General features: G+C 40.2%; 1 protein-coding gene across 2 annotated transcripts in view; it reads right to left on the bottom strand.

Moving 5' to 3' along the window:
- Positions 1-15,186, bottom strand: part of Rbl2 (RB transcriptional corepressor like 2) — a 50,882-nt gene that overhangs the window by 12,434 nt on the left and 23,262 nt on the right. Inside the window, exons 11-17 of one of the 2 annotated variants that reach the window (XM_041650937.1) lie at positions 14,328-14,431; positions 11,268-11,405; positions 9,667-9,831; positions 9,186-9,297; positions 5,895-6,161; positions 5,455-5,735; positions 5,191-5,367 (exon numbers count right to left, since the gene is read on the bottom strand). In XM_041650937.1, the coding sequence (XP_041506871.1) occupies positions 5,191-5,367; positions 5,455-5,735; positions 5,895-6,161; positions 9,186-9,297; positions 9,667-9,831; positions 11,268-11,405; positions 14,328-14,431 (1,244 nt within the window). The remainder of the gene's footprint in view (positions 1-5,190; positions 5,368-5,454; positions 5,736-5,894; positions 6,162-9,185; positions 9,298-9,666; positions 9,832-11,267; positions 11,406-14,327; positions 14,432-15,186) is intronic. The other variant, XM_041650938.1, reaches the window with a different exon arrangement.

Genomic DNA, 15,186 nt, shown 5'->3' on the forward strand with positions numbered 1-15,186 from the left:
GTGCCCATATTTACAAAGGATACGGAGATATTTTTTAAAGGCAATGAAAAAAAAATACTATAATCAGTTACCTAACCATCTGATGCACTTAGAAAAACCAAATAAGCCAAGATCCTCTGAGATGGCCCATGGGAAAAGATACTAGATGCAAGCCTAATGACCTAAAGGAAGAGAGAATCAACCTCTGGATATTGTTCTTTGACCCTGTGTGCACATACACATTCACACACACAACAGATACATGCAATTTTTAAAAGGTCAAAGTAGACTTAAAGAAGAAAATAATACTAGGGTGTATGTTTATAGAGAAAATAAATGATATAAAATAGTCTTAGAAGTTCTCAAAATTTACCAACCTTTAGTTAGATTGACTGATAAGAAATGAAAGGATTTTACTATAGACCTTAAAGGACAAAAGGGATTATATGGCATTAACTCTGGAGAGACAGACAATGTCTTAGAAAGATGCACACTGCCAAAACTGACTCTAGAAAAGACAGGTGACCTGAATGAACCCATGAGAAGAATGGGACTGAATTCATCAATAAATTACCCACAAAGAAAAGACCAGCTCCGGTGGCTTCTTTGCTAATACAAACTTAACAGAATAAGATGAAATATTTCTTTTCCTAAAAGGCCAGATTTACCCCCGGAACAAAACCAGACAAAGCCATGCAATAAAATTTCAGACAACAGCTTGTGAGAAGTACAAAATTCAACAAACTAGTAAATCAAACATGGAAGCAAAACTTATCACCATAATTAAAAGGGATTTGCAAAGAGAATGCAAATGATCCACCATGAAACCCAACCAAGGTAATATACTATATCCTTAGAGTATCAAAACTCACAATGAACACAGAAAAAGACCTTTAATAACATTCAACATTTTTAATGAAACAACACTCAATAAGCCAGAAAAATGCTTTCACTGGATTAAAGCAGTCTACCTGAGGATCAGGTGAGGTGGGGGATATACGTAACACCATATTCCAATAGTGAAAGACTTGTTGTTTTCTCCCTAGGACTGACTAGGAACACTGCACTGGAGGAGCCATGGTAATTAGGAAAGAAAGTTAATTTGGACAAGCAGTAGTACAATTATTAAAACTTCATAATCTGCACAAAAAGTCGACACAGACCATGATTAAAATCCACTAGACCAAGAGGTTCAAGACTGGGATTCAATAGAATGCTTGTCTAGCATTTTAATGGCCCTAGGTTCAATCCCTGCACCAAAAAAGTCAAGTAGCTTAACAAGGTTGTTGAACACTTAAGACAGAAACCAACTGTTCATTTACTTGCAATGAATACATCAAAAATGAAACAGTTGCATTTACAATACCATCAAAAATACAGGAAAATTAAGAAGGGCAAGAGTTACATTTTGAAAAGCACAAATGTTTTTTAAAAAAGGAAGACCTAAATAAATGTGAAAACATGCCATGATCATGACTGAAGACTGAAATTAAGATGAGTAAACTCCCCAACTGAGCTACAGGCTTTCAAGGGACTCTTATGACAGTGATATATTGATTCTAAACTTTGTGTGGAATTCCAAGAGACTGAGAATAGCTAAAGTCAATGAAAAAATAATAAAGTTAGGATTCGCATCTCCCAATTTCAAAATTTACAAATAAACAAGAGCCATCAAGAGTGTAGAGTACTATGTGTGACAGATGCAGATCAACATAAGACTGACAGTCTCGACATAACCCATGTGTCCATGATAGCCCATTTCACAGACCATTCATTCAGAGAGATGTGTCTTCAGTAATGATGTGGCAACCAGAAAACAACACAAAATGAGGAAAACTAGACCGGAATCTCAGGATAAGCCAGAAACTATAAAATTTAGAAGACAGTGGTAAAGGTTCATGATCTTGGCCCTCAAATTTGGCAACGAAAATTTCCCCTTTCCTCCAAACATAATAAATCTTTTTTTAAGTATTGATGAGAAACTAGAGGAATTAAGGCTTTCATACACTGCCTGTAGGAATATAAAATGGAATACTTTGAAAAGTAGACTGGTAGTTCCTCAGTGTATAAACATACACTTCCCATATGATCGACAGATCATTACTAGGCATTCACTCAGGGAAATGGAAGCCGGTATCTACATACAATCTCATCCACAATGCTCTCCACAGTGTTGTTCATAACTTTCAGAGAAAAACAACCCACATGTCCATTAATAGATGGCTAAAAATACTGCCCAATATCTATAAAATGGAATATTCCACGTGTGTGATGACTGCACATACTTGAAAATGGAAGTCTCGATGCACAGCTATTAAAAATGTTCTGAATCATCCAGACCAGAAAGACAAACATGGCATGTACTCATTAAGTGGATATTAGCTGTAAAATAAAGGATAACTGTGCTACAATCCACAGGCGCAGAGACTAGGTAACAAGGAGGGCTCATGGAGGGTGCCCAGGTCTAAGAAGGGGCAATGGAAGCGAGCACATGAGTGAACGGAGGGCAGGTGAGGGCGAGAACACAAGCAGTCAGGTTGGGGTAGGAGGGAAAGGTGCTGAAAGAGACTGCAGGAAACGGGGGGCATTTCAGGGTCAGGTGAAAACCTGGCACAAGGGTGACCCCAGCTACGACTCCTAGCAAAACAGATATGCAGCCTGAACTGGCCATCTCCATAACCAGACTGGTGCCTAGCCATTGTCATCAGAGAGGTCTCACCCAGCAACCGATGGAAACAGATGCAGACCCACAGACAAACACTAGGCAGGGTTCAGGGATCCTGCATACAAGTGGGGAAAGGATTGTGGAGCTAGAGGGGTCAAGAACACCACAAGAAAATCAACTAACCTGAGCTCATAGCGGCTCACAGAGACTGAAAGGACAACCAGGGAGCCTGCATGGGACTGACCTAGACACTCTGCGTATATGTTACAGTTGTGTAGCTTGGTCCTCCCATGGAACTTTTAACAGTGGGAGAAAGAGGCTGTCTCTGACTCTTTTACAGGCTTTTGGGACCCTATTCCGCATACTGGGTTGCTTTGCCCAGCCTTAATATGTGGGAAGGTGCTTAGTCTTACTGCAACTTGATATGGCATGTTTTGTTGATATCCATGGGAGACCTGCCCTTTTCTGAAAAGAAAGGGAGGAGGGGTGGATTATGGGGCAGGGCAGGCAGAAGGGAGATAGGGGAAGGGACTTGGGAGGAGAAGAGGGAAGGGAAACTGTGGCCAGGATGTAAAATAAATAAATTTTTAAAAATGTCCTACAGAAGCTTCTGTAAAGCAAAGGACACTGTCACTAAGACACAAAGGCAACCTACTGACTGGGAGAAGATCTTCACCAACCCCGCAACAGACAAAGGTCTGATCTCCAAAATATATAGAGAACTCAAGAAACTAGACTTTAAAATGCTAATTAACCCAATTACAAAATGGGGCACTGAACTGAACAGAGAATTCTCAACAGAAGAAGTTCAAATGGCCAAAAGACACTTAAGGTCGTGCTCAACTTCCTTAGCAATCAGGGAAATGCAAATCAAAACAACTTTGAGATATCATCTTACACCTGTCAGAATGGCTAAAGTCAAAAACACCAAGGATAACCTTTGCTGGAGAGGCTGTGGAAGAACGGGTACCCTCATCCATTGCTGGTGGGAATGCAATCTTGTGCAACCACTGTGGAAGTCAGTGTTTCGGTTTCTCAGGAAATTCGGGATCAACTTACCCCTGGACCCAGCAATACCACTCTTGGGAATATACCCAAGAGATGCTCTATCAAATGACAAAAGCATTTGTTCAACTATGTTCATAGCAGTATTATTTGTAATAGCCAGAACCTGGAAACAACCTAGATGCCCTTCAATGGAAGAATGGATGAAGAAAGTATGGAATATATACACGCTAGAGTTCTACGCTGCGGTAAAAAACAATGACTTCTCGAATTTTGCATGCAAATGGATGGAAATAGAAAACACTATCCTGAGTGAGGTGTCCCAGACCCAAAAAGATGAATATGGGATGTACTCACTCATAATTGGTTTCTAGCCATAAATAAGGACCACGGTGAACCTAAAGAAGCTAAGGAAGAAGGTGAACCCAAGGAAAAACATATAGTTGTCCTCTTGGCTAAGGGAAGTAGACCAAATTTCCGGGGAGAAAATGGGATCTTGGGGGGGTGGGGTGGGATGGGGGTAAGGGGAGATGGGGAGAGAAAAGGTAGAAGGGAAGGAGGGGGGACCTGGGAAACGGGAGAATTGGGATAAAGGAAAGGTGGATAGGGGAGCACGGAACCACAATTCTTAGTTAAGGGAGCCACTTTAGGGTGGGCAAGCGACTTGACCCTAGAGGGGCTCCCTAGTGCCCAAGATGAGGTTCCCAGTTAGTTCCTTGGGCAGCTGAGGATTGGGAACCTGAAATGACCCTATCCTAGAGCAATACTGACGAATATCTTGCATATCATCATAGAATCTTCATCTGGTGATGGATAGAGATAGAGACAGAGACCCACACAGGAGCACTGGACTGAGCTCCCAAGGTCCCAAGGAGGAGAAGGAGGGAGAACACGAGCAAAGAATTCGGGACCACGAGGCGTGCATCCACCCACTGAGACAGTGGAGCTGATCTACGGGGAGCTCACCAAGGCCAGCTGGACTGTGACCGAAAAAGCATGGGATAAAACCGGACTCTCTGAACATGGCGAACAATGAGGGCTGATGAGACACCAAGGACAATGGCAGGGGGTTTTGATCCTACTTAATGTGCTGGCTTTGTGGGAGCCTAGCCAGTTTGGATGTTCACCTTCCTAGATATGGACGGAGGGGGGAGGACCTAGGACTTAACACAGGGCAGGGAACCCGGACTGCTCTGTGGACTGGAGAGGGAGGGGGAGAGGAGTGCGGGGAGGGGGAGAAAGGTGGGAGGAGGGGGAGAAGGGTGGGAGGAGGGGAAGGGAAATGGGAGGCTGGGAGGAGGTGGAAACTTGTATTTTGTTTATGTTTTTTTTTCTTCTTTTCGCAATAAAAAAAAATATGTGGGAAAAAAAATAAATAAAAATAAAAATGTCCTATAGCCAAAGCAGGCCATTAGGGCTGAAGTTACTCTTTTGGCCGGTGGGCCTAACGGTTATCCATCACAATAAAGCCTCACGTTGTGTGGGGGATGTTCTGAGTGACAAAGTAGCACTCTTGCCTTCTCAGTCTTGACTGTGCTTACCTTTGCCATCACGTACACGGCACACATTAACAACTGGTCCAGGTGTCTGTCCATCATCAGTTCAGGACACTGGAGTATAGAGAATTCAAAGCAGGTCCAAATTTTTTTCCTCAGTTCATCTGAAATATCTAGTTTTGCACAAAGATCCCGAAGGCGGACACCAGCTAAGTGATAAACCTAACAGAGAAACGAGAATATGTCAAACCTTATTTCATACTTACACCTGCCAAGCTTGCGCTCCAGTAAAGGTACATGAAAAGTTACCTTTCTAAAGAAAAGTGATAAAGAGCTAGTCTTCCGGGCTCGACTGCCGCTGCTGGTGAAAGGCTGGCCTTGCTTCTGCTGTTGTCCACCTGGGGAAATCTGCTGGACGGCCACCTGACCAGGGACTTGCAAAGTTGTTCCTGTCACCTGTTGGGAACTCAGGCTTCCAGCCAGGGCTTGAGCACTGAGGGGCTGGAGAGAGCCCGTCACAGCTTGTGCCTGGCCTCCAACATTGACCTGGACTGGGAAGAACGTTATCCCTCCATTCTCATTGGCAATACCTACAGTTTATTACAAAGGAAAAAAGGATTGTTGACAGGTTTCCGTTTCTTTCCTCCCCATCTTCCGTCACTGCTATTTTATACTGACAATCTTTCCAAGTTTTAGGTGATTTACTAACAAATGCCAGAGAACTCAATCCCTAACTCTGCCTTCCTTACCTTGTACAGGAATGGTCACTGTTTGTCCATTGTTGGCCGTGACAGTGGCTGTTGCCATGGTGACCAAGGTCTGTCCAGGAACTGGTGTGACAGATACAGCCTCCCCAGATACATTCTGCACAGGCACAGCATTGACTAGGGGCTGTGGGGGGATGCGCCCAGATGTGCCTCCTTCAGAGGGACTGTCATTCTCAAATAGCCGCCGTCTAATAGTGCTGGCTGTTGGGGAACTGTACCTGTCATACAATGTGGTTGGAGATGCTATACCTACAACCAAAAGAAACCAGACTTTTTAACACAGAAACAAATCTGACTTCCACTTAAGCTCTTGTTCATAGGGAAATACAGTGTGTTTCAGATACTGTACATTGTTTAAAGCAGATAAAGTATACAGAAGTCATGGGACACATAGCTGTTCTAGCACAAATTCAAGGAAAGCATTTCACAAAGGAAATCCCCGCTGTCTTGCAGCTGTCTCTTCTTGGTCTTCCTTCCCAGAAGTCAGATTGGACCTTGTCCTCCCCCATCTTGTCCTCTGCCATATTTTGATATAGAGGTAATTTAAGGAATCATTTAATTTCCCCCACACTCAGATTTGAACAGACATTACCTGACCAAGAGACATGATGACATACCATCCAGCAGTATTTTCCCTCAGCTTCCCATGAGTATTCCTCTGTCCTTCCCACGCAGGGAAGATTACTAACATTCTATATTCTTCAGTAAGGTAGACATATAAGGTTTTGATTTAATAAAGCTTTAGTTTTAAATAGCTTTATTGAGATATGATTCATGTGCCATACATATCATCTACTTAAGTTATATAATTCAATGCTTATATATTAAATAATTTCAAAATTGTTGCAAAAATAGATATAACATTATCAGCATTTGTTATTTTTAAATACATAAATACAGCATTATTTAACTATTAATACTTTCTTGAATGTTCATTTTTTGAGACAAGGTCACTCTATGTAGCTCTTGCTGTTCTAGAACTCACTGTTTAGCACAGGTTGGCCTCAAGCTCCAAGTGCTAGTATTAAAGGCATGCAACTCCATGCCCAGAGCAATTTTTTTTTTCTTTTCTTAGTCACTCTACACAAAAACTAATTGTTATGGCTTAGTTTATTTTTAAGATTCTTACTGACATGTGAGTTTTTGGAATGTGAGCACTCCTTTCTTCCCTGTCCACCGTCTGTAAGACCTGCATGAAATAGCTCTTTCAGATTAAAAAATAAAAGTAAGGAGTTCATAACAGCCAACAAAAGTGAGTCCTGAAAGCTGTGTCCTAACATCCCTAGACTACATACAAGACTACATAAAGACGGGCAGAGCTGTGGACCCAACCATGCAGATTCATGAAGAGAGAAGTAGCAAGTACAAAGAATGGAAGTTTAATGTCAATTTTCATTCAGAGACTTGCGGAGGGAAAAACTACAAAAATGGAACTGAAAAAGACCAGCTTATCAGATCTGAAACCAGGTCTACGTACTGAAACAATTATTACTGTTCTTTGAGAGATAAGAAAGGGCTAGAGATGCCTAAGCACTTCTGCAGAGAATCTGGGTTTGGTTCTCAGCACCCAAATGGTGGCTCACAACTATCCATAATTATTCACTCACAGAGTATCCGGTACCTTCTGACCTCTGCAAGCACCAGGCACTACATGGTGCATAGACATATATGCAGGTGAAATACTCATAAAATAAATCTAAAAACAATTTTTAAATGAGAAAATTTCATGAAGTATTCAATTAGTGAGTTAGTTTGGTTTTTTTTGTTGTTGTTGTTGTTTGTTGTTGTTTTGAGTCAGGGTCTCATTATGTAGCTAAATTATGTAGACTGGCCTTGAAACTAGGCTGCTCCTACCTAAGTCTTCCATTACAGTGCTGACATTACAGGAATGTGCCACCACACCCTGAATAATCTATGTTTATTAAGTAGGCACTGATTTAGAGTGAACTTAATTTTAAAACCAATTCTTTTATAGTTAATGCTTATTAAGTACATTTTGAAACTGACCTAGTAATAGCAATGTTCTAATGGATTAGGAGCTCTTTGGAGCTATATAACTGTTCTTTAAAATAGTTGTGGAGCTGAAAGTGTACTCAATAGTAGGATGTGTATTGTGCACTTGGGAGGCCCTGGCTTCAGTCTCCAGCACTGGGGGAAAATAGAAAAAAAATCAAAGAAGACGGACGCCCATACATAAATATAAATCTTGCACCTAGCATAACATAAGCCTGTATTTTCTGTACTTCTTGGCCGAGCAGAGATGTCACATTAACCTAAGTAGCACAGCGCTAACAAAGCTGAACATGGTCCAGCCATGGAGCTATCCTGTCTCACTGTATCTAATGGATCCCATAGCTAGCAAGCCTTAATATGTCAGGTGTGGTGGTACACACCTATATTCTCAGATGTTGAGTCAGAAAGACCAAGTTTGGAAATCAGCCTGAGTGAGCAACACAGTGAGACTTCTATCTCTAATAAACACAACAAAACAAAACTATAAAAGGGAAGACATATTTGAAAGATTGAGAGAATTCACTGAGAATTCTATAGTTGACAATGAATTGTTAATAGTTTGTTTTCTTATTTCTGCCCTTTTGTGTGTTTATAGATGAAAATTCACTTACAAATGAAGACCAAATTAAATGTAAAGATATCTAAAAAGATACCTGTAAGTATGGCACATCCCTGCAATCTTTGTAGTGGGGATGTGGATGCAAGATTTAAAATTCAAGGTCAGCCTGGGTTATACAGCCAGACCCTCTCTCAAAAAGGTTTTTTTTAATGTTAATATTTCTTTAAAGCATATTTAAACGGGGTGGTGGTAGTGCACACCTTTAATCCCAGCACTCAGGAGGCAAAGACAGGAGGATCTCTGTGAGTTTGAGGCCAGTCTGGTCTACAGAGCAAGTTCCAAGTTCCAGAACAGGCTCCAAGCTACCATGAAACCCTGTTTCCAAAGGGAAAAAAAAAAAGCATATTTAAGTCAGGTGTGGTAGTGTAGTGGCACACACCTGGGATCCACCATTTGGAAAGTGGACAGTCAGGAGTTCAGGGTCATCACTGGCAACATAGTGAGTTGAAGACCAGCCTGGACTACATAAGACACTGTCCCAACTCTCTCGCACAGAAAAAAGCATTTTTACATGATTGATAGATCACTAAAAGACAGAATATTCTTTGCTCTGCATGGCTATTAACTTGACGTACAGGGTCAGATGAAGTTTAAGCATCTAGATTCAGGACGTGAACATCCCTCTAGTGTCTTAGACTCACCTCCTCCAAGTCCTCCGGTGTCAGCGCGTATTTCACTCACCCTTCTTGGGGGTAAGGGAGAGCCAGCAATACAAATTTCATCTGTCCTTTCTAGGTTCTGAGGTGGCATGACCTATAAAGAATTGTTTCCACAAAATCTTAATAATCAAGAACATTTCGCTAGAAATAAAGTAACAGTCTAAGGCAAAAGGAAATTTTTGTCTGATTAGTTAAATTTCTTAACTGAACTACTAAAAGATTCAAACCAGTTACCTGACTGAATTGTCTGAACCAATGTTCCTGACTATCTGGAGAGTCAGAATTTTTACTGTCATGGAAATTGAGGACAGTTACAGGTTCTCAAGAAACCTGATTCTTTTTCCTCTTTGATTCAGGAATAAACCATTAATCACACTGCAAACCCCTGTCCCCCGAGGGCAGAGCCTATAAACAATATTGATGTGCTCCCCTTACAGACAGATGGTAAGATATTGTCACAAACCTCCTCACACGTAGGGACTCTGTTTTCATTCTCTCTAATTCTGTCCCACAGTGGGGACTCTGTTCTCCATGCCAAATGATCTAAAATTTGCCCTTCAATCTGGTTGAGGTGTTGGACCACTTCTCTGCAAAGACCATCTTCTGCTCTAATAAATACTTCTATTACCTGAAATAAAGAAAATTCCTGGGTTAACTAATAATTACTATGATTTTTAATGTAAAAGTCTTATGAGTATAAAAGCAAAATGAAACATCTAAATATTTTTGAAAATATTTAATTTATCAGAAATCACAAGTTTAATAATGCAATACCATATGTAGCAAGCAGCTCTTCTTTTTATATTTGTAAATAATCTACACATGAATAATATAAAATATTTTGTATAATTATATATTTCAAAATTTATAAACAAAAAATACACTTTATAAGTCGAGCCTGAAAACAATACTCTTAAAATTTTATATTAAGGGGTGTGTGCTTGTAGGCTAAAGGCCAAAGGCTCACTTTCCAGTATCAATAAAACAAAAAATAATATTAAAAATCTCTGAACATAAGCAGAGTGTGGGGGTTCATGCCTGTAATCCTAGTACTGAGGAAGTGAAGGCAAAAGAATCAAAAGTTTCAAGTTATCCTTGAGTTTGATGCCAGCCTGGGCTAGATTAGATTCCTTATCTCAAAAATAAGTAGGGTGATAAAAAATTAATTTTTTTCCTGAAAGATCTTTAATACTAAACTGTCATAAATAAGAAAGGATGATATACAAAATCGGTGACATGAATGCTACTGTTTTAAAAAGATGTGTGAAATTTTGATTATGTTCTGACAAATAAAGCTTGCTTGGAGTCAGAGGGCGGGGCCAACCACTAGCTGACCAAAATTAACCATGAAGGTTTGGAAGACCACTGAGAGAGGAGACAGGAAGTAGTCAGGTGAGGTAGGAAGCTTGTGGCTGCTCCCCTGCCTCTCTGCTCCCTCAGGTTTTTACCCCCACCTCTGACTCCTGTTTCTTTATTGATGAGATTAGTTAGATTTACACTTTCAAAAAGATTTATTTTTAATTTATGTGTGTGTGTCTTTATGTCCTGTGTATGGATGGGAAGGAGGTCAGAAGAGGGTTTCAGGTCCTTTGGATCTGGAGTTGATGTGGGTGCTGGGAACTGAACTTAGGTCCTCTCCACAGCAGGAAGCACGCTCTACTGCTGAGCTGTCTTTCCAGTCCCAGCATCCCCTCTTCTTACCCCTCCACCCTTGCTTCTCTTTTTCCCTTCCTTTCTGAGGCAGCCCTTACTATGCAGCCCAGGTCAAGCTTGCAATCTTCCTACTGGTGTAATCCACCACATCTGGCTCCCTCTTAGGTCTTCAATCACAGTATTCTGCAGTCCTTTGGCAGATGGTAGAAGAAATCAGGTGAATGTTTCAGCCAAAAGAAATCTGCCATACTACTGTATATTACAAGAATTTATATAGGTCTTAAGACTCTGTTTAACCTTAGTTCACTACATAGAGATTATTAAATATTTAATAGATTTATATGTTTAATGTGAACAAGGTGGGTAGCAAGAGGTTGGTCTCATTCATAATCATCAGTATAATTTAAATACCTTATAAAAATGATAATGTGGTACATCAAATATTTCAACAATAAATGGAAAATTCCCAGGAGGCTTATAGGAAAAAGCGACAACCTCAAGGCAACAGGCCAAGAGTGACTTATGGAATGCATCTTGTTCCAGAACAACCTATAAAACAAAGTAGCATTTAGAAACAGTAGCCCACTCTGAAAACCATTTCATATCTAGTTTAAATGTACTCATCATTTTATTAAAATATAGATTAAAGGAATATATAAGAACTTCCAAAAACATATGCTATAAAATACTTTTTTAAAGGTATTTTAAAATGACAAACAATAAGCTTTTGAGGATATGATAAAACTAGAGCCCTATGGATTGCTGGTGGGAATGTAAAATATGAAATGCTGCTTTGAGAAATAGTATGGTGGCTTTCAAAATTAATCATAAAATTACTGTATGAGACACTTGCCTCACCTCTGTGAGAGTCTGGTCCAGTCTCCAGAACTACCATATGACACACCAACCCTAACTCTAGGAATAAAGAGCCATCAGGGACCAAAAGCAAACACTCAAAACAGATGCCTTGCACACAGGCAACCATGGCAGCACTGTTCACAACAGTCAGAGGCAGAACGATCCTAGTGTCTATCAACAAACGAGTCACAAACAAAAGATTTAAACACAAGGAAAGGAGTTGTAATGCTTGCTAGAACATGGATAAACAGTGAAAGCAAACTTAAGTCAAACACAAAAGGGAAAACATGATTCCAACTATCTGGGGAACCTTAAATAGCTAAACTTAGAAAACAGGAAGACAGGACACAGAGGGCCAGAGAGAAGGAGGGATGGAAAATTAGTGTTTAATGATGGAAGATGGTGAGGATAATGGCTGCAAAGCTCTGCCAATGTACACTGAAATGTAAACTTCAAGATGATGAAAATGCTTTCTTAAGTAAATTGCACCATATTAAAAATCTTTTAAAAGAGATTAAACTATATGTTCATCTAAATAATATAGTAAGTACCTATTTGATATTAGTCCCCAAGTTGTAGCTATGGTTGATATGCAATTCAGTATATGTTTCATGCACACAAAGTTAAGCCATAAAGCAGCCTATATATATGGTGGCCTACAACCATCTGTATCTCCACTTTCAGAGGATCCAACACCCTTTTCTGACCTTTGAGGATACCAGGAGCCACACACATGGTGCATATGCATAAGCATGTGGGCAAACACTCATACACATAAAATAAAATATAAAAAAAATCAAAACAAATCAAAAAAGAAACAATAGTATGTCCCTGTAGTCACAACATTTGGGAGATTGGGGCAGGAAGATTAGAAGTTTAAGGCCAGTGTGGGTCTTACATAGTAAGACCTTGTCTCAAATTTTGATAAAAGAAAAAGAGCTAAATGTTACAAAAAATTCAAACTAATTACTGGCCAATTTTATAACTTTAAAAATGTCATTTTAAAAATTAGCTCTTTTTTAAAAATTTGACTTATCCCTATGTATGAGTGTTCCATGTACATGTTTTCTATGCAGCACTCTCTGGTGCTCTGGCGTCTGGAGAGGCCAGAAGAGTGCATCAGATATCCTGGGACTGGAGGTGGAGACTCGTAAGCCACCATGAATGCAGTCCATGTCCTGTGCAAGCGGCAAGTGCTTTTAACCACCAAGTCAGCTCTTCAGCTCCAAAGCCAGCACTCTTTTTCTTTCCACCCTTTTGCTGTTGCTGTTCGAGACCGGTTCCTCTGTGCATCCCTGGAACTCTCTCTGTAGACCAAGCTGGCCTCAAATTCAGAGATCTGCCTGTCTCTGCCTCCCGAGTGCTGGGACTAAAGGCGTGCGCCACCACCACCCAGCTCAAAATTAGCACTCTTAATTGTAAAGAGTCCCTTTTAAATTAATGTGAGTGACATGTAGATAACCAGGGAGGTGCTGCAGTGCCTTCCATAGCCCTCACAGTTCATGCTCCCCGCCTTAACGGAGTAGTTCTAGTTTTCCCTAGCTTCATCTTTATAAGAGACTATTTTTAAATGCCACATAAAATTATGTATAATTATAAGACACTAGTGTTTGTTTAGGGTATTTTATTGGTTTATAAAGATCATCTTGGGAAAAAAAACTTTTTTTTTTTTGGTGATACTCCCCAAGACCTTGCAATGCTAATCAATCATAATGGAATGAATTCATCCCCAGCCCGTCTTTGATTTTTTGTTGCACAGGATGGCCTCAAACTTGTTATGAAGCTCAGGCAGACCCTGAACTTGTGGTTCTCCTGCGTCAGCCTCCAAAGCAGGTAAGATTTAAAGGGTAAACCATGGGAAAATATAAGACAAAATCATCTGAGTCAAAGGATGGTTGGATACTCAGGTTCAAGTCCCATCCAGTCAACAGCCAATGTTTTCCTTCTATCAGACTTGTATAAAAATCCATGTTATTAAACAAGCCTGCTCAAGTCCAGTCTGAGTATTTTAACACTTGACTCCTGTGGTATGAATGAGAATGTCACTCATACACTCCAGGGTTTGAATATGTGGTCCCTATTTGGTGGTATTGTTTGGGAAAGATTTAGGAAGTATGGCCTTGTTGAACCAAGTTTGGCACTGGAGGCAGGCCTTACAGTTTCAAAGCCTCACACAGTTTGCTCTCTCTGCCTTGTGCTTGCTGGTGAAGATGTGAGTCTTCAGCTTCCTGTTCCTGTCACTGTGCCTTCACTCAGCCATCATGGACTCCTTCCCTCTGGAACAATTAGCCAAAAATAAACTCTTTCTTCTATAAGTTGCTTTCATCATTGTATCTTATCACAGAGAAGTAATGGATACATCTACAGATCCTCCTATCCTAAAATCAGTGTTATAATGTATGACCTGCTACAGTGAGAATCACCCCTTTAGTCCACTCCACATACCTTACACTGTTAGGGTCGAGGGCTCTGTGTACAAGTTTGTTTCCTTAGGTGCTAATCTTATTCCCTAAAGAACACATCATTTCTTTGTAATGGCCTTTTGTTGGGGGGTGAGGGTGAGGATGAAGCTATGTCTTACTGCAGTGATCAATACATTACTATTGTACTCACAGATAAATCCATGTCTCCCAATCTTTTTTGTTCCTGCTCAATAACAGACTCTAATACTTTATAGTAAAGCATTTCTGCAAAACGAAAATATTTGTTGGCAATTTCTGTTGAAATAAGAAAAATCAAAAAATTAAATACAAATTAAGTAAATATCATGGAAAAAATTGATCCCTCCCTTCTCTATCCACAAAATAAAATCTAAAAACCAAATCCATACTTTCAATTATTATAATTAAATTTATTTATTTAATGCATATTGGTGTTCTGCTTACACATATATCTGTGTGCCATGTGTGTGCCTGGTTGCCCAAGAGGCAAGAAAAGGGCATCGGATCCCCTGGGACTGGGGTTATAGATGCTTGTGAGCCATTGTGTGGGTGCTGGGAATTGAACCTGGGTCTTCTGGAAGAGCTCTTAACTGCTGAGCCAGTGCTTTTCAACCTTTCTAGTGCTGTGACCCTTTAATACAGTTCCTCATGGTTTGGGGAGGAAAATTATTTTCACTGTTACTTCATAACTGCAATTTCACTACTGTTATGAATCGTAATGTAAATATCTGATATGCAACCCCTGTGATATGCAATCTGAGGTCTTGACCCACAGATTGAGAACCTCTGTATTGAGCCATCTCTCTGGCCCACATCCATACTTTCTATAGTTGATGTTTCAATTATCCCTAAAAATGTCTCAATATTCCTTTTTTCCCTTTTTCACTGAGTCAGGGCGCACTCTATAGCCCAGGGTGGCCTTTAGCTCTAATCACTAGTCCTGCCCCAGTCTCCCAAGCACTGGAATTACAAATATGAGCTCCACAACTGGCTTAAGTACCGTTAACGTTAACATTTTCATATTTTCTAAA

This window comes from Microtus oregoni, unplaced genomic scaffold, assembly GCF_018167655.1.
Source record: "Microtus oregoni isolate MIOR12 unplaced genomic scaffold, Mior012 000004F_ref0000308, whole genome shotgun sequence".
In the NCBI taxonomy this organism is placed as follows: domain Eukaryota; kingdom Metazoa; phylum Chordata; class Mammalia; order Rodentia; family Cricetidae; genus Microtus; species Microtus oregoni.